The 20,082-nt window shown below is 42.5% G+C and overlaps 2 protein-coding genes across 2 annotated transcripts; both read right to left on the bottom strand.

Moving 5' to 3' along the window:
* Positions 1–2,037: 2,037 nt before the first annotated feature.
* LOC139212915 (forkhead box protein O1-A-like) lies at positions 2,038–14,988 on the bottom strand. The gene is made up of 5 exons (XM_070843483.1): positions 14,938–14,988; positions 14,163–14,784; positions 4,018–4,209; positions 2,295–3,499; positions 2,038–2,190 (listed from the first exon to the last, which is right to left on the bottom strand). The coding sequence occupies exons 2-4, from the start codon at positions 14,760–14,762 to the stop codon at positions 2,318–2,320; spliced, it is 1,974 nt and encodes a 657-aa protein (XP_070699584.1). The 5' UTR covers positions 14,763–14,784; positions 14,938–14,988; the 3' UTR covers positions 2,038–2,190; positions 2,295–2,317.
* A 1,096-nt stretch (positions 14,989–16,084) lies between these two features.
* Positions 16,085–20,050, bottom strand: mrps31 (mitochondrial ribosomal protein S31). Its single transcript, XM_070843625.1, has 7 exons — positions 19,761–20,050; positions 18,766–19,212; positions 18,411–18,560; positions 18,159–18,290; positions 18,011–18,087; positions 17,494–17,634; positions 16,085–17,407 (listed from the first exon to the last, which is right to left on the bottom strand). The coding sequence occupies exons 1-7, from the start codon at positions 19,862–19,864 to the stop codon at positions 17,172–17,174; spliced, it is 1,287 nt and encodes a 428-aa protein (XP_070699726.1). The 5' UTR covers positions 19,865–20,050; the 3' UTR covers positions 16,085–17,171.
* Between the last annotated feature and the right edge of the window lie 32 nt (positions 20,051–20,082).

Genomic DNA, 20,082 nt, shown 5'->3' with positions numbered 1-20,082 from the left:
CATGTTTGATGAGCTCGTACAATTAAAGAAGTAGTAGATTTATTCCACAATATAATCAAATTCTGTTTGCCAATTTCGTTTCCTTGAGGTTTGTCGGAATAAATGAATACACTTTTTTTTTCAAAATGTATAATTATACACAAGATTTACTGTGCTGTCACAAAATATTTACTAGAAACTAATGGCTATAATCCTCAAGCACAAAAAAACATTACAAATACAAAGGCAGACGATGCAACATGATCAGGTCCAAACACCACGAATCAATACAAAAAAAGAAAACAAATATGTACAAAATATATGTTAAAAAAGACAAATTTAATACATTACTCACTGAGGAAAATGGCAGAAAAAAATCCCTTCAGCACTTCAGAGGTAAAATATTCCGAGGTATGAATGTTCATATATTTATTGATATAATTTGGACTGAGATATGTAAACAACCATTTCTAACACAATCATACATACAAGTATAATACTTCAGTATAATCCTAACAAGTCATGTAAACCCTTCATATACAAAAATGTACTACTAAAGAAAATAATATGTACAACATTAAAAGTCTGTGAGACCATGCTGGCACCATGCAAATGGGCACAGTTTCTTTCAACTCATTGGTGCATAAAAACTGTGGCTGTTGGGAGGTAAATAGCAAGGAAATCCTGTGCTGTGCTAGCTAAACTTTGAAGTCCATTTCCAGTCGGTTTAGGATTTCATCATCAGCCTCTTCACCTACAGCTATCCCCGCTTAATCACACAGCTTCAGTCCTGCCCAGTTTTTTCCAAAATGTCCCTTTTATTTCAAAGTGATAAAAACAGCATTGATTTCCATGCATTTTTCAGTTTATCCAATGCAGTTTATGAAAAATGCATTGAAAAATGTGTGGTAGAATTTCCTAATGTCTCAGAGGCTTATAATTCTAGTTTGGAGGTTTTCCCAGAAATTGAGCCCAAACAAGGAAAATAAGATGTTGAGGAGCATCATTGTTAATAGGTGTTCCAAAACACCTATACTGTCTAAACAATTATTGCATGAAAACACCAATAATGTAACACAAAGAGGACTTCTTTACATCAATAGTCAATGATATGGACTTTAAGGAACTGTTTGCAGAAGGCAACATCTCTGGTGGATCTGTAATTATTATAAATACAACAGAAGAATATGTAATTCAAATACAGTATATGCATTTTACACAGAATAGGCACACATACTTTTACAAGAACCAAAAACCCATCAGCTACAATTAAAATAAAAACAGAAATAAATACCTTCAAACAGTATATGAATAATGACTTCATTTCAGTCAGACATGTCTCTAATGGCATCTAATTTTGAGGCATTTGGCTGATATTTGACAGCACTGTACCACGACATCTGTCATCCAGGAGTTATTGGTTTCAAAATCTGCTATGTTGCATATCCTGTTGTCACTGTATTTCCTCTGGGTCATTCTAATTCACTATTTTGATATGTTAATATGTGTCACTATGCAGATGACACACTGGTTTATATAGCATTTAGGCCCAATGATCTCACTACTAGCACAACACTTGTGTAATCATTTGCCAATACGGGCTGGCTTCTCTAAAATCTTCCACTACATTGTAATATCAAGTCCTCCTTTAAAGATCTGAGTGCCATTTTCAAATCATACTTGACATTTTAAGCACTGGACCAAAGACCACTGCTTAGTGAGTCAACTAAAAACTATATTTATCCATACTGTTATCTCACTGAATATGTGCTGCTGTGGCCCTTTCTTTCACTGGATGGTATTGGTACCAGTTTGTCAGGTACTCTGATTCTGTGCTCTGTCTTAGGTAATATGCTGTGTATTTTATATACCATCAATCAGCAAAAAACAAAACAAAACAAAAATATATACAATTCCAGTTATTGAGAGGCAATTGTAAACAAGGCTAATTCACTAATACATTTGAACACATTGAATGACAATTGTTTTGGCTGTTATGCCTTCTTTCAATATCTGAATCTGGGATCTGATAAATTATTGTTGTTTACTGTCTTAAACCCATGCCATGCAATATTATACATGGTGCTGCAACTCAAGATATGTACATTTTTGAAAATAACTTTGTGTCAGATGCTTGGTGGAGAGTGATGGTGGTAACTTCTTTGGATTTACATTTTCCAGTCTCTGAATGAAGGTGAAGCTGAGAAAAACCTGTGAGGAACAATGGAAAATGTTCAGGGATAAGAGACATTTGGAGGACATTTTATTGGTTATAGTATTGATATATATACTGCAGGACTAATAGATATTCTCACCTGTTCGTGATTCACTATGCTTCCTAGCCTGAAACCCAGCTATGTGTGGTAGTCTTCACCCTCTGGGGAAACCCATGAGGCCCAGCTGCAGGGTCAAAGTTAAAGTCCAGTGCCCCGCCATCCATTAGGGTGTCATGGAGGACAGTCTCCATGTCACATTCAAACCTCTCAATGGACATGTTGTCCAGGTCACTGGGCAGGCGCTCCTGATGATGACTGTGTGGGTGAATCAAGTTAAGTTCCCTGTAGCCATTGTTGCTGCCATAGCTTGCTGAAACATCATTAGTGTGTGCTGGGTGTCCACGGGGCAGTTGCATGCATGTCCTCAGGCTGTTCATTCGAGGAGAGGCCCCCGAAAGACTAGTCAGACTGGTCAGAGGGATCATGTTACAGCTATTCAAGTCTCGTGAGGTTGAAGGACCCTGGCTATGTATAACTTGTGGATTAACATGAGGAATTGGGTGACGCTGAGAAGGATTCATCATTTTTACTCCGTTACGACCCCCCACATGACTCTGGCTGCTGTAAGTAGGCAGTTGGCAACCTCCCCTCCCAACCTGTGACACCTGTGTATCCCTGGAGGGCATCATGGCCCTACTGGCATCTGCATCGGAGGTCAGCAGCTCTTTAAGGAGGCCAGCAGGGCAAATATACTGGTTCTCATAAGCCCCATAGCCCGGCTTGGTCTCTGGAAGTGTCTGCATCGGAGCAGGGGACAGGGAGTTCATCCTCGCCTGACTGTACATGCACTTGCGGTAGTCCTGCTGTGGGTGCGAGGTCAAGCCAGTGGAGCTGTAGGGGCTACTCTGAAGCATAGCAGCATTTGAAGAATGCGAAGAGTCGGAACCCAGCTGGGAGGTTTTAGGAGACAGCAGGTTCAGGTTGTCCAGCAGACTCTCCATGACGTTCTCTGAGCCATGTTGGCCCATAGATCCAGCCACCTCAGAGAGGCTGGGCAGGGTTATCTTGGTCCCCGCTGCTCCAGGATACATCATGTGGCCATCAGACTCCCCCAGGTCATCCTGTTCGGAAGGGAAAGGTGAATGGCGACCACTTAGGGTGCTGGCATCGGAGCTGGTCCGTGTCCTAAAGGAGCTCCAGGCCTCAAAGTCCTCATTGCTGTGGGAGCTTGGGCTTCCTAGCCAGTTAGAGTACTGGGAACCAGGGCTGCCTGCTCCTCCCTCAACCCCTTCCTGTAGGGCCATCTAAGAACAGAAGAACATAAAATGTAACAAAAGATTACCAGTGTATTTTTGCATTACATGAAAATTTTAGGAATAATTCGACATTTTGGGGAATTAGTTTATTTGCATTCTTGCAAAGAATTACAATAGAACATCAGTACCACTCCTGAAGCCAGAAATCAGTAAGCTAAGTTTAGCACTGGAAACAGGGGGGAATAGCTAGGATAGCATAGCATCTGCAATGATTTCCTACAGGAGCGCACATAACCAAATATAAAACTACAAATTGTTATTTTTACATTGTTTACATTGTTGTAAGGATTAAACAAACAAGATGTAACAGAGTTACTAGTGACCTTATGCCAAGCTAAGCTAACCAGATGCTCGCTGTACGTTCACTTGTGAGTGATATCTCATTAAAACTCTTGGCAAGAAAACAAATAACTGTATTGTGTAAAATGTTTAAGTGTTACTTTAACCTTGATCCAACAGTTAATGGTAAGAATGTGAGTACAGTGTTAACAAAAGGGGGACTGTACCTTTTTCTTTGAGGCCCTTCCTCTGCTCTTGGCAAACTTACTGTTGTTGTCCATGGAAGTGGCTCTGCGTCGAGGAGACTTTCCACTCTTTCCCCCCTCCGGATTCAGCATCCACCAGGAGCTTTTTCCTGTTCCCTCGTTCTGTATGCGCACAAAGCGGCTGTGCAGGGACAGGTTATGTCTGATGGAGTTCTGGATGAGTAAAAAATGAATCTTTTGTAAGTTATCTGTGCATGTCATAGAATACATCTATGTAACTAGGTGCATCAAAATAACTCCACAACAGTTTTCCTTATGAATGACCCCCAAGAATCCTTGTTTGTGTTGTTTAAAGGTATGAAAGTAATGTTGCATGAATAACTGCGTCTGTGCTGCAAAACTGTGAGTCACCCCTGGTTGCTTTAAGTGGGAATTAAATGAGAAGGTGTACTGCTGGAACATTTGTTGTTTTCCATATAGCGTGGCGAAGAAGCTGGTAGTTGAGTGTGACGTCAAAGCTAGCACATGAACAGGAAGTATACACATGTCCATGTCCTCCGTTAACTATATTATGCCAACCGAGCGTTTTCCACTGCCTCCTCACGCTCTCCGGCAAAAGACATTGGTCACATTTGGCATGAGGGAGCGAAGGATGGATGGGATATGTGATGTCATTTAACTTTACACTGAATAAATATTTGGTACCCTTGTGAGACCGATGTCAGTACAGCCAGAGTGCAGTATTTGTTACTGAATATGAGGACGGATAAAATAACATAAGTAACAGTTTAAATACTCCACCAGACAAAACAAGAAAGGTTGGTAATTCTAGCAGACATGTTACAGAATAGATTTTCTCTGCTGACTCTCTTTGTCTAGTAAGCTGACGATGACTTTGGATAAATGCATAAGGATTATCCAAATGGAAACAGACTCCAGGCTGCATTGCTTTGGTTTTAACCAACCTGCGCACTTTTTTTGTATGTGGTCACATTTGTCCTTGTGCTAACATGTGTACACCTAAAGCCTCATTCAGTCCATTTTCTCTAATGCTATGTTATGAATCCTAAAAAGGATGTCGAGGCGCCTCCTGCGGTAATTCTCTCAGGAAGAAAAACAACGATGGTCGAGGAGCAGGTCACACAGGACACAGAGGTACTGTACAGCCTGGTCTCTCTGGACAGTCTTCCTAATATGCGACTCATTGCTGCGCTGGATGGTGGATACAATAAAAGAGCAAAGTGCAACACAAGACGTACTGGCGGGGAATTTCCCCTGAATACCCACGTGAATGCAAAAGCAGCTCCTTGCAGTTAGTAGAGCCAGATGTCCCCAACCACAGGATTCAGCAGGGATATACAAAGCATGGAGATAGAGACACTCACATTCAAAACAATAGACGGATTGTCTGAGTGTGTCTCTGAAATGTTGATTTCTGGGTTGGGGTTGGGCTTTCGGCAAATGCTTTCACTGTAGATTGATCATCAGAATATGACTCATATTCTATTATATCAATATGATAGAGTTACATCTTCAGTTTTGATTCATATTATTACAAACTACTAATTCAAAGAATATTAATACTAAAACAAATATAGGTTAAAAAAATCATATTGAAGATGACTCTATAAAGTGACAAAATAAATACATTTTCAATCATTTTACCCTGCTACATAACTGAGACTTAAACCAGAATGACACTTAAAAGTATTCTTTTGGATGACTGTCCCTATACAAAGGCACTGACCCACAGCAAGCTTTAAACTATACATCAACAGCAGCCTTGTGAAGCCCGATCCTGAGAGTGGAGGCAGCGGGCTGTGCACATATGAGCCATTTTTACTAAAGAAAGAAAGCGAGGGGAGGTTACAGAGTTCGAAGCGCGGATGGGGAGGGTGACACAGTGAGATGTTTTTGCCTGCAGAGCTGGGGTCAATGAGTTCGCCGTGTGCTGAACACGAGCTCCTCAGCCGGCGCTGACAGAGACATGCAAACAGGTTGGATGGAGCAGGAACACAGAGAGGAGGAGAAGCATCAGATGTGACACGCTGGGTTGGACTGTCTGCTTTCTCACCACAACATACCCACCCCCACTCTCTCTCTCCTGAACTGGACTCCTCCCTTCTCTTCCATTTACTCTTAAACAAGGCTTCCTGTGTCAGAGGACATCCTGCACATGCAGACTGGAGAGACTTCACAAAATACAAGAGATACAGCAATCAATCTGACTTGTGTTCATTTGATTCATGACCTTTTCTCCCTCTTTTTCTCTTTTGACATGATCTCAATCTCTAACAGAAGACAGGAAATGAGTCATTAGTGTAGAACCTGAGATCCGAGCAGTGTGTGCTGCACAGGCTCAGTCTGTAAACCAACTTATATCCTACTTACCGAGCAGCATGTCTTGCTCACACGGCTGAGATCACTAGTGATATGCAAATGTCTACAGCGTCTGATTGGAGCCCACAATAGATCATGGACTGCATGACTGGGCCCTGGGAAGAACTATTCTCTACTCGGCCGGGGATAATCCTTGTCTCAGACAGACCTCACCTCAGCCAAAAGAGGACAAAAGACATCCCCTGCCTCACTAATTCAGGAGGTGCCCCACTCACACATTAGTTGTCTGAAAGCTGACCCAAGGTGGCCTATATGTATCATTGTTGCTACATTTCTTTATAAAACGTATTGTTAAGGCCCTCACTTTTAAGTGACTTTGAAGTAGTAAAATATGTGAACCTGTAGCTGCATGGCAGCTCGTGTGAATGTGGGGCACTGAGAAATCTATACGATCTTCAGTGACCAGGGAAGTTCCCAGGCACAGATTATAGAGGCCTGCAAGTGGCAGAAATGAGTAAGAGACAAGGTCTATTGAGAAATCAGAACAGTGATCCAAGACAAGCTTGTGCAAGAGCTGTGATGCATTATATAAAGTATATCTCATTGCAAAATATTATACTACAATGTTGCTTTGCTGTTGCCATTAGGTGCTCTTAACTTGAGAATAAAATATCCTGCATTGTGTTTGTGTCTGGGTCACGTCAATTGATTTTTTTTTGTGCATAAACTTTATTTTTAAAGTCATTTCTGTGTAATTCCTAGCTTTGTAGCAACCAAAAATGATGCTTAGATGCTTACTACTAGTCTTTAATGAGTCTTAAGTGCCAAACAAATTTGAAAAAAACAAACCTCTATGAACGAACAGCATTTCTTGTTGCAGTGTTTTCAGAATCATGCTGAATCTGAAAGTGGCGCTCCACTGATGAATATGTGAGCTTTAACACCACACTGGTCCTGCTGGTGCAATGACACCTGACATAGGAAAGCTCTTTTTCCTTCTGACACAATCTATTTTCAGTTTGCCCTCAGAAATGCCACGTGTTGAATAGGACATTGTAACTGCAGCAGAAACCAGTTGCCTCTCTCTAGACTGTGTTGCTGTGAGTCCACATGCTGCTACCAAGCTCAGACACACGGTAGCACCCAGAGGACGTGTGTTGAGTAACAGAGAATCATCCACCATCCTAATGCTTTCTAAATGTCCTGATGATCTCGACATCATTTCTAATCTATATCACAGAGGCCAACTCTGCAGCGGGGAATGACTCCTCCTACTGGACCTCAAAACAATCGAACTGACACAGCTGCTGTTTCTTGTGTAGTGAAGCATGGGGCTTGCAGTAACGGTCGCAGGATAAGTAAACAAACAGGGCCAAGTTGCAGGGACAGGTGCAGAGCTGCAGTGAAAGTGGCTTCATTCGCAACTGGTCCAAACGTTTTACATAGAGTGGCAGACACAACCACAGACAGGGAAGAGGATTCCCCAAGAGACCGACTGCTGGAGGCCAGCTGTCACTCAAATCAGTAACGCAGTTTTACATCAATAATGAGATCAGATGTTTAGTAAGTGATGAAAGACTGGAGGGAAAAAATAATCAGAATCATTGTAAATTTGCATCTACTACATATAGCGGCCTCATACAGATACAGTTATTACAAAAGCATTGAAGTTGAGAGTGTAACTTTGATATAACATAGTTTTTCCTTCTGCAAGTGAAACTCTGAAATGCTAAGCAGTAAAACACGCCCTTGCTCTTTTCGGTACGTGCACAGGTTTGGTTCTACAGCTTTCCTTGGTCTGATATGACTAGTATCTAACATGTTAGCTAACATTTGCACACTGTAGATATTGCTGGCATTACTCTGTTGGTTTACTTCAGTACTAACTAGCTGATTGTGTAGCTCACAATGTCAAAGCACAGACTGACTTCCTACTAGTGATGTAGTGAAAATAGTGGAACTGATGTGTACGCCTTACACCAGACAAAACTCTTCACATACAAATGCATAAAACAAAAACATAAATATCTAATTTTGTTAATCATTATTTTAAATTAGTTGGAATCATGAATTTCAAAATTAAAAACAAAAATACACAGGGTGCAAAACAAAAACCAAAACAATTAATCAGAAGAAAGCACTGCACTTGCAGAGATTACAGCAAAAGGACAAGCCACTTCCTGACACTGTCTTCCTGTGCACCCCTCCCCACTTTCTCCTCTGACCCAGGAAGCGCAAGCGGAGTTGAAAATGAGCGTGGGACCTGAGTTTTCTGTTACAGGGCGGTAAAAAGGCGAGCGCGGCTGCCGAAGAAAAAGAGCCCTCCAGCTCAGTGTGGAGACCATGTCGCCTCTTCATGGCTCCAGACACAATGCGGGCTACTTCATTAACACTGAGCATCAAACTGAGTGACCTACTTCTGCGATGGCTTCAAAGTGGGACCATGAAAAGAAATGGGGAGCTTTGTGTTAGGAGTTCAGCTTTAGATAAACAAGGAGAGGGCAAATGAGAATGAGAGACACAGTTAAACATCCTCACATGATGTGCTATTGACTGAAAAAAAAAAACCCCACACACAATCATATTTAAATCATAGTAAATATTCAGAAATGCCAAGGTGATTAAACTTGAACTCTAATCTTTCTCTATCTGATCTTGAGAGTGACACATTCTTTGCACACTTTACAGGGTAAAAAGGCCAACTTGTTGTTGCAGGATTGGACACTAATCTCAATTACTCTTGATCCTGTTCCTCTTTCTTCACACCATATTTCTTTGCCTCCCTCAACACCCACATCCTTTATATTTTGCATAAAGGATTTGAGGCCAGGTTCTTTTTGTGAACATAATATAGAGGGGGGGATTATTGTCTTGCATGGGCTGGAGGACAATGCAGAAACCTACATGCCACAGATTCCACAGACTCACACATGTGTAGACAGTTGACTGTACACAGACCTCAGTCCACAGCCAGCCAGTCAGCTGACTGCTCCCCTCCAGCGATGGTCGCTCTCTTTGAAAGCCCCTGCCCCGAGCCTCCCTTTCTTCATGGGGTTACTTGAAGCTTTCAGTGGGCCTCTTAAGTTCAGGGCAGACCTCCCTTTTTAACCTTGTGATCCCAAGACAAATAGCTGGCAGTTATTTGGGAGTTTCTTTTTTTTTTTTTTCCTCTTTTAGTAGCTGCTGTCTCTCTTTAGTCCTGTGTCCCCAAACTGAGTTCATAAACTAACATTTACTTTAAAATCTACCTTAACTCAAATAAAAATAGAAACTGAAACATTAGAATTTCCTTCCAACTCTGACTTCAGAAACTACTTTGAGTTCAGCCACGTCTACAGCCATGCTAGCTGCTCTGTGAGGCTGCACTTAAATGCACAGCAGTGCTTTGAACTAAATGCCACTGTAGCATCAAATGTGCTGACAGTGACGATGCTAACCTGCTGATGTTTAGCATATATTAACCATGTTGAACATCGTAACATTTGCTACAGTAATTAGCACTAAACACAAAATCCAGCTGAGGCTGCTGAATACAAATTTTGACCTGATAATAGTGCCACATGAAAACTTATCACCAAGGTTGATGCAATTCATACTGAGGGGGACATGATCACCAAAATCATAGGATTCATCCTCACGGCAATCCATCCAATAGTGTTGGGATAGTCCACTCTGAGGTGGTGAACAGAGCAACAGACACAACAGCGTGGTGTGTATTTACCTGGGTTATTTGCAGAATAAACATCCATTCCTGGAAGTATGTCTTGATTACTTGTGTATCCTGTACTTACAGTATAGCAGTTTTTCATTGATCAAATTACTTGAGATATCTGAGTTGAATAAAAGTCAGTACAGATATATCCGAATCCACTGTGGAACAAATGTTAATTCATGCCGTCATCATTTACAGTCAAACATGTAACGTGTGTTCGACCTGCGCCGTCATCAGCTTTCTCTAGATGTGGGGCATGTTGTTTGCTAAGAGTGAACTTTTCAACTTACCCTCTCAGCTCATCCTGAATAAATAATGTCACTGTTCTCTGTAACTAGTTCCTACAGCGAACATTAGGCACAATCAACAGGCCACTGATCTGTACTCTAGGGGCCCTTTTGGCACCCATGTTAAATGGTACGGTAAGACAAACCACTCTAAAACAAGCAGCGATTGCACACATTACTGCAGGCTGCCACCATAACCATATATTTATCCACAAAGCACTGGTGCGTGCAAACTGCATAACATCTGTGCAGCTTTATGAACCAAATGTACGCACACCATAGACTTTAAAAAGTTCAAGAAACTGCAAGTAAAATACTGTCTTGCAATTTACATGTTTTGAACTCCGAACCTCTGTGCCAGTTAAACTGAGGACTGCTACTTCCTGTTCTATTATTTAAGGTCACAGTTCACTAAGAAAAACAGTGGCAGTACCAGTAAGATGGTAAAGCACCTTGCATGTTGTACACTGCCAATAATATCCCAGGGGAACCATTCCTCCCAGTTGGCTGGGGCCCGCTCTTGTGGCGAAGGCACCACAATCGCTAAGCTGCTACACAACTTTCAGAGGGAAAACAAAAAAAGCTTCCATGACATGGCGGTAGACAGGAAGCTCTAGCGGCAGCAGCATCGCCCTCGTCCTGCCCTCCACCCACCTTCAGTTTACTAGGTGGAGCTGTATAATCACTGAGGTTCAAACTCAACACCCTCCACCCACCATGAGGTCTCTTGCTTATCTCTGTCTGTCATTACAATCAGGGTCGCTCATGCATGTGGATTCTAAAATCAATAAACAGCCTGGGGCATGACACAAAACATAATAAAAAGCAGACTGGTGATTTTCCTCAGCTTGTGGCGGGAATGCTTAGATGGAATAAAATGACTTGATATAGAATTAGATGCACAATCATGATCCATATATGGCCTCTGCTATTGGTTCGTCCTTTTTTTTTCCATCCGTGACCCTCGTGTTTTGCAGGGCGGGGAAGTTAACACATGGCACTGTTTTCCATCCACTAGGCAGGAAATGCATCATAGTTCATTGTGGGGGGACTGTCGTGTTTTTTTAACAGGAAAGTGTAAAAATAACCATTAGCCGGTGGTTCCAAGGCCCAGCGAGCATGCCAACATTTAGGAATGCTGAGGTTGAAGTAGAGATGTGTTGATTTAATATTAAAGACAAACACGTTGGATGGTTCTGGTTTTGCTGAAAAATCACAAGACCTTTGCTGTTTTCATTGAATGACAATAAAAACAGTGGCTCTGGTGCAACTTTTCGCTCTACAACTCTGTTGAGTGAAACGCTCACTTTAAGTGGTAGCAAAAGGATTTTCATTTCATATACTGAAAAATTAGGGGCAGCAGGATGAAGCAGAGAGTCCTGGTTCAAGTACTTGTGTTGGAAAGTATCGGCCTCGCTAAAGTGCCCTTGAAAGAACCACTGAACACTTCAGTCACAGGGGCCGATCTGCAGCTGACCTTGTGATGGAAGCGCACATACATTTTTTTTTTGACCTTGTGGTGACACTAGAGGAAAAGTCAGGGGATCACAAGTCAGTAGGATTCATCTTCTGAAGAGTATGAATGGAAATCCATCTAGTAGTTGTTGAGATATTTCTGATAAATTTGTCCTACCTAATAAAAGTATAACTAGTTAGAGACACTGGGATGCAGTTGGCTGATTGGTTTGTTTGTCTAACTTCTGGTTAGAAGTCACAGATTGTTGTCACTTTATAGACATTTATCAACCAAAAAGGAACTAATAGAAACTATTGTACTCAAAAGCTCTGAGAACCGCTGCCCATTATTTACAGATCTTGGTGCTCAACGCACAATTGGCCCAATTATGAAAAGTTTTACTCTCTGAGCTCCACCTGAACAAACGCTTCAGCCAAAGGCCTGAGAGAGGACAGAGTAGGACGTGACGGGATAAAGAGCAGCAATCCCTCTCTCCAAGCTGTAGCATCCGCTGAGGAAACTCTAGAAGACAGGGACACAAAGATATGAGCGCACAGCTCAGGAATGGAGGATGTTTGACGTTGTTCCCAGCATTCCCTTCTCCCTGCCCCTTCCCCTCCGACACACTCCCCAACACTGATTGAGCTGTTTGTGTCGCCTCCTGTTATTGTCGGCGGAGCTCCGAAACGTTTACACCTCGCTGCTTCCCTGGCCAAAACCTGTCTGCATTCCCACTAGCCGGTACACGTTTATATAAGTGAGTGCAGCTGAAGAGCTGCAGAAAGACCAAGAAAAGGAGGAAAGGGAGGTTTAGCAGAGCTATAAGTCATAATGCAAGCAGTGATCAGGCTTGTCACAAGGGGGTGTTAAACAAAAGAGACTATATTTAATTGAGGTTCACAAAGGCATTTCCTGACATAACTTTGAAATTGCATCTCACGAGAACGCAGGAGCAACAGGAAGGGCTACAGAGCTGAAATATTTTAATTGTTTTAATTTGAATGTGCAGATTTTAATAAGCTTCTGCTTTTGGGAGCGTTTTTGACTTTCTCTGTTTGCTTTTGCCTTCAGTTCATTTCTTTCCACCATGAGTAACTGAGTAACTTCCTCACACGGCGAGACAATATTAAGACCTGGATTAGCCTGTTTGCGCACGCATTAGGCAAATGCTTTTCCAACTTGTTCCTTGTGCTAAATGTTTCCAATACATTTCCACTCCAGCGTGCACAGCTTTCAAATTTCAGGACTGCACCAGGTTTTCCCATGACGGTGGAAAAGTTGCGTAGACCATGAGTCAGTATGTTTGGGGGTAATACTGGATAGATTGTTCCCACTGAGGTTTGCACAGGAATAGGAGAACGTATCTGTGAAATCTGTTGATCTACACGGTATTCATGCTCATTGTTCACCTCAGTCAGACCAGACACTCAGTCAAGCCTTGTTCTCAAACACCTAGTCGACAGGTGTTCAGTTTAGCTGAAGATTCATGACAGCTTTCTGGTGCCCTCAGTGTTCTCCACACTAAACCTGTTTGTGTTCTACCTCAGGACTGTACAGAGAGAAATATTCTCAGGCACACGCATGGGATGTTTACAGTCAGACGCGCTGGTCCTTCCTCACTGACACAGCACAGAGGCGTGTGCTGCTGCCGACAGAGGAAACCACTCCAAATCTTCAAAGGTTACTGAGATGCCAGAGTTCAGCAGCCACCTTCACTAGTAACTGTTGAACATTTTTGAAACCAAGTTCATGGACTTGACAAAAAGTGAAAAAAAATGTACCTTTTAACACAAGAAAGGGACAAGTATAGATCTGAAATGAAAGTTTAGCACTAAAAACCAGCATTGATACATTTTATCTGCAGATCAATGACTGGAGCAAAGTGTAGACAGATCTGTTCTGTTAGAGGTGACTGGGTGCTTTGAGTGTAATCTGCAATTTTATCATTTACACCTGTGATCCTAGAGCGACATATCAAAAGGTCCAGAAAAAGGCAGTTTAATCCCTATATAATACAGCAGCATTCAGGAGAATAGGATGCTGTGTTGAAACTTTGATTGATATTGGTGACCTATGGCAGTGTAAAGCAACAAATGCAATTAATCCTCATACAATTTAATGGACAAAAAACAAAAAAACCAAAAAAAAAACAGGCATCAGCACATATAGATGCAGCTCACTGTAATGTGCACAAAATGTTAAAGGTGCATCAGTGCAGTCAGACACTGATAAAGATCTGCTTTATCTGCACACAGAGCAGATCAGGATTCATTAACTGACTTTTTTCTGAACAGAGTTGTGCAGATGTGCTTGCAAACTGCACTGAATGACACACATCAAACTAAATAAGTGGATGCGCGCACACACTCACCTTCCAGCCCGCGGAGCTGTTGCTGTCTCCTTTATCCTTGAAGTAAGGCACGCTCTTCACCATCCAGTCGTAAATCTGGGACAGAGTCAGCCTCTTCTCAGGTGAGCTGTCTATCGCCTTGGTAATCAGGTCGGCGTACGACATGTTTCCCCAGGCGTTGCGACGGGACGAGCTGCTCTTCCTCTGGCCCAGGGGTGCGACACCAGCAGGAGGAGGAGGAGGAGGAGGCACCTGTTGCTGCGGCGGCAGCTGCGGACCCGGGAGCTGCTGCTGCTGCTGCTGCTGCTGCTGAAGATGATGGTGGTGGCGGTGATGAAGGTGCAAACAGTTTCCCTCCTGGAAGTCATTGCAGGGCACCGGCGCTTTCTGCTCTGGATACTCTTCAAAGCCCTCCTCTAACAGGCCGAGGTTACTGATGAACTCGGTGTTTCCTCCCGGCTCCTGCTGCACAGACGGGGCCGGGGAGGAGGTGTTGGAGCCGGCAGGGTCGTTGAGCTCCGGCCGGTGCAGCGGCCAGGTGCAGGACCGCGGGCGGGAGAGAGGCTCAAAGTCCGGGTCTATTTCCACCGGCTGCGTCTGTGGTGGCGGCACCTCAGCCATGTCTGAGTCAAACCGGCTCTCACTGTCACACAGGCACGCACATAAAATAAGTATTGATTAATGTAAAAAAAATAAAAATAAAATAATAATAATAATAAAAATCACAGGTAAAATAAAGAGTTGCGTTCACGGTCCGGATTCCAGTTCAAAGCCAGACAAAATAAGAGAGGCTTACAATTTAAAAGTCAGACAAGTGTGAAATGTTTAGGTCTTCTCTGAAGTTCACACCATCCTGCTCCAACTAGTTTCAGCTCTGCCGCTCAATCACCAACAGAGCCGTACTGAGCCTCGTGCTGCCTTCACGGTCCTCTCACAGGCTCCGTCAACTTCACGGTGCGATCATGTGCTCTTTAGTTGGAAATCATGCCTAAATGGACCCCGTTTGAAATAACACGCGCATCACACGAGAGAGTCACCTCTTAGATAATTAACTAAGCAACTGTTGATCAGCACACACTGACACACTTTGTCTTTGTCTGATAAATACAATTTACTGGTCTGTTGTCAAACACTATATCGACACTAACAATACAAAACATTAAAATTTATAATAATATTCAGACATAAAATGTAACATTTAAAAAGATATGTTGTTATTCTCATTGTTTCATTAAATTACATGTATCTAAGTGTGAGGAAGCCAAAGGATAACTTCAGCGTATTAATATGGATAATGTAACTTGTTGATAACTGTAGTTCTTAGTTCCCCAATACGACACAGTCAACCGATTATCAGCAGTCAAACCAAGCATAGAAAAGAACCAAAGCCATAATGTCTACAGCATCTTAAGGCTATTAGAAGCTGCACAGACTGTGGGGGAACTGTGCATGAGGTAAAAATGTTCTGCCATGAGTTACTGTGCTGAGAGCTACCATGACACGACAAAAAAGACAAAAATTTAAGCCTGTATCGGTTAAGTGTGGCAGTGTGTGAAAACACAGTGGGCCTCCCAGTCATTAACACCAGATCTATGACCATATAAGAATAGTGTTTAATCAGGATTGCTGCATGTTCATTCTGCAACCTCAAACCCACCAAATGCCGGCCCTTTTTCACGGCACGTGAATGCACCATGGAGGTAGAGGAACAGGCTGACTGCCCCTCAGGCTTCTAACCATCTGACTATGTCAGAGAACTGTTTTCCTTGTTTCTAGTGATTTTCATAGTAAAATTTCTCCACGATTGTGCTATTTTTAAAAAAGAGACATGTTTATATTGTGCAGTTGGGTTTTTCCCACAAATGGTCTCATCAGGTGGTGTTTTTTTTTTTGTGTCAGTTACTTACTTTAGAGTTCAAAAACACTGCTATTAGTTCACCAAATGTTATGAAACCTCTTTAATAGTAACTTTGTCAATCACATCCAGTTTTGTCATACTGGTTAATACATTTACTCATTTACCTTATCTAGGTGGAAAATTGTTGGAAATCCTAACTTTACGTGGGATCACAGCTGTCAGCAGTGCCATCTAGTGGTATATGTGCATATGAAGCACCTCTGAGCAAAACCAGGTATCTTTCAAAACACACTTTTTGTACTTCGTGTGTCCCATACACACACACAAGCGAGGAAGTGCTGCAAACATCTTATCATGCCAATCACCACTGTGTTTAAGGAAAAGTGAAACAAAATGTGGAAATGAGGCACTTTCACACGTCAGCCTCTGATTTTCCACACTTGCCCAGACAATAGATTGCCGTGGGTGTTTTTAGACGAGAAGGAATCAGTGCGGTACATTGTTAACATGTTTAACTTTAAAAGCGCTTCCTCTGCAAAGGGCACCAGGTTCAGGGTCTGATACGTTCTTACATTAAGTCTGATCCGAGGACCTCGATGCTGCTCAGTTGACACTTTTTGTTTTGTTTTTACACAATCTGCCTGGGAAACATCATTAATCATGATCGCAGGCGTTTACATAATGTTTGACACAAAAAGAATACAAAAATATTTTCATCAGCCAGTTTTCTTGTAATGTGAAGGTCTTTTACAGTGTTTTTGTTTTTAATGTGACCTTTTCCGCAAACGTGCCTTGACACAAAACTAAACCTTTTATATCCATGTTTTAATCAACTTATCCAGCACAATAACTTCTGCACATAACTTAATACCACATGTATATCACAAAAACTATTGCATTGATTGTATTTTCCTTCAGCGCACCACAAACCAAGGTTGAAGCGACTGAACAGTTGCTGTGGTCTGATAAACATTTTAGAAAGAGGAGATTCGGTACAATGTTTGAAACCGGGACGCAGACATGATGTCAGTCCACTCTAGCAGAAATCCAGGCCCGGTTTCTACTGGAATTGTATGAGTGAAGATGATTACACCTGCAAAGCCCCACTGAGTGAATAGGGCTTACTTTCATGTGTCCACATCCATCCAGTGCTGAAAACACAATTGATCGACTTATTTGAGGTGAACGCCAGCCTCCTTGAGGACTCCCTCTTTTTGGCAAAAGTAGTCTCTGAACCAGGAAATGTGTTCCCTCTTCTGGTGGACCGTCAGGTAGGGGTTTCTGGACAGACCGGCCACCACGAGCTCCATGAAGTGACGCACTGGACCCTGACGGGGGAAACCCTCCGCCAAGTGTTTCTCTAGGAAGACATGCTCGTAGAACAACACACCGGCTTCCTCCTCAAGGCCTAACATAGAGCAAGAAGACACTGTGTGATCGCTCTGCCAAAATCAGCATATCTCCATTTCTTTACATTCAACTAGAGCAACTCACCAGCTTCATTGTTGATTGGGTACTGCCACATTTTTCCCTCTTTGGTCCACTGGATCACCTCCTCAAGCCCATTACAAGGCATTTGGTCAGCCATCTGAGACAGCTGATAAGCAAAGTCCATGTCCCATAGAGTTGGCTGTGCTGAAAATATGATAGCAGCATTATGGGCAGGCTTTTGCAATGTGACATTATATTTGAACAGGAGACTGATTGCACAGCAATAAACACTAATGCAGCTCTACTCTCTCAAATACACAAATCATAACTTTGAGTGGGAGTGGCTATGTTCTGGAGGACAAAGCAATCAAACCTTTCACTCATCACTTGTTAGCATGAAAGCAGTGAGGAGGGAGAAAGCTACAAAATAAGACACGACAGGGACCTTCTGCTGAGCAACATACATTTTAGATCCCTAAAAATATTTCTAAAGACCACAAATAATCTAACACCACTGTAACTGAACACAGTCAATAAATAATAGCAGACTTAACACAGAAACATCGAAATTACTTCTTACCAGCTGATGATTCGACTCCATCTTCATCAGCAGCGGGGGAGAAAATGTTAAGTCTTTTCCCTGAGAACAAATTATTCCTGAAAAATAAAATGCACGATTAACACGTGGCCCATCTTCCAAACTGTCTGAGCAAAGGTCTGATATTTACCTTCTCTGGACACTCGGAAGCTCAGCAGTGATTCCTCTTCTTTGTCCCTCCTCGTCAAACTGTATCGGATGAGACAGCGAAACGTCCGATGCTTTGGGATTCTTTGAGATTTTCATGTCAGCGATAATTTCTCTGAAAGAAATAAGTGTGGATTAATGCTTACTACATGTGAACGATGTCACAATCTCATTTAAATAATCATACCATTAACATTTGTATGCTGGAGACTAGAGACATAAACCAGACACATACTCAATGTTGTTCGCGTCTTTCTTCTGAACCTCAGTGACAGCCTCGTGCTGCCTCAGCTTCTTGAGCAGCTCAGACTCGGCCTGGCTGCTGTTAGGCAGCGTGGATGCAGCAGCGTACGCAGCAGCGACCAGCTCAGGATCCAGTGTCTCACTAAAAAAAACACAGTGCAGAGAGGCTGGGATCAGTGAATGAATCGGGGCTTCAGATATCCTCCCAAGATTAGACTGTAAAATGAGAATCAATTTTATCGGCACAAACTAGTGACTGCGCGGTCAAAGATGCCAACCCTTCATTGGTCAGTAAACCTGAAAGAAACCTGCACTTTAACAAAGCAATGCAGCCTGATGACTCTCACCTCGCTGATGAAGCCTCTGCTGCAGCCTTCCTGACGTTTTTCCCCATATATCCATAATGTTGCTTCACGCCCAAATTTCTGAACTTCCGCTTATTTACTACGTCCACCTTCATGGTTCCAAGAAGTTCAAGGAGACCCTCCTTCCCGCTCTTCACTGCAGCATCAGTCTGCACTTGTGTTGGCGTTGCTGCGACCTGTTCACTTTTAACATCCATCTCCTGCTGCGTGGAACTTCCATCAGCCTGCAACACCACTGGCTCCTCACTTTGTTCGGCCGTCTTGATGACTTCGCTGTCATCTGTAACTTTCAGTGTAACTAAAGATGGCGTTTCAGTCTCTTTACCTGCACTTGCCTCCTCATCTTGATTAGAGGGTGCAACATCATTTTTCTTTTCACACAGCCTGACTGAACTTGTGCTGAAGGCTTTGACTCCTCCATTTGCAACCCTGTTAAGAGTAAAAATAGTTATCACAGGAGTTTGAAGAATTACAAAAGCAACACATTTACACATGACAATCCTATAATTATTTCTAAGAAGTGTAATGCACTGATTGTGTTTTGAATAACTCTTCTCCACCCAAAGTAGGAAATCTGCTTATTTACTTGGATTTAACAGTCTGTTCATGTTCAAAACATTGATTGATGGACAGTGTGGTCCTGTCCACAGACACTGTTAAAGGAATAAACTGTAACACTGTCTGTGCAGGAAGCTAAGTTGTCTTGTTCATTTGCATACATGTCACCATGGAAACGACCTGTCAGTGAGAGGTGTCAATAAAAAGATGTCCCGCCCCATCAGTACAGGTCTAGCTAGTAAGCTAACAGCTAGCTGTCTCTTCCACAGCTGTTATGGAAGTGAGACATTTACGAGCAACCTTTTCTCCGACAAATGCAGCTTACTATATAAACAATAAACAACCCGGTAATGTGACTTAGCGGACGTTAGTCAGTCCCTTAGAGTTTCATAATGTGTCCCGTTCAGTCACAAACTTACCTAAAAACTGGAGCTGCAGCCTTTGCAGCCGACACACACGACTCGTAAACACTGACTGAAGAGTTTAGAGCCGTGTACCCCGTCCGGAATAAAAATCTATGCATGATTGTTTCTTACTATGTCCTTCCACGCTCCTGACGTTTGTCTTCTTTGCTACAACATAAGGTCACCCCCGTAAACTCGAGTACAACATTGGTTCCGGACACAGCGGTAGGATCCTTATTTACAGAAACAGTACTAACAGTACTATGGGAAGTAATTGAGTTCAGTTATAATGTAAAACCAGTTAAGTGTGGTATTGGTTTGTTTGCCATTCAAACAC

Source organism: Pempheris klunzingeri, chromosome 14 (assembly GCF_042242105.1).
Source record: "Pempheris klunzingeri isolate RE-2024b chromosome 14, fPemKlu1.hap1, whole genome shotgun sequence".
Taxonomy (NCBI): Eukaryota; Metazoa; Chordata; class Actinopteri; order Acropomatiformes; family Pempheridae; genus Pempheris; species Pempheris klunzingeri.
Note: the sequence above shows the minus strand (reverse complement) of the source record. Positions and strands in the feature narration are given on the sequence as shown.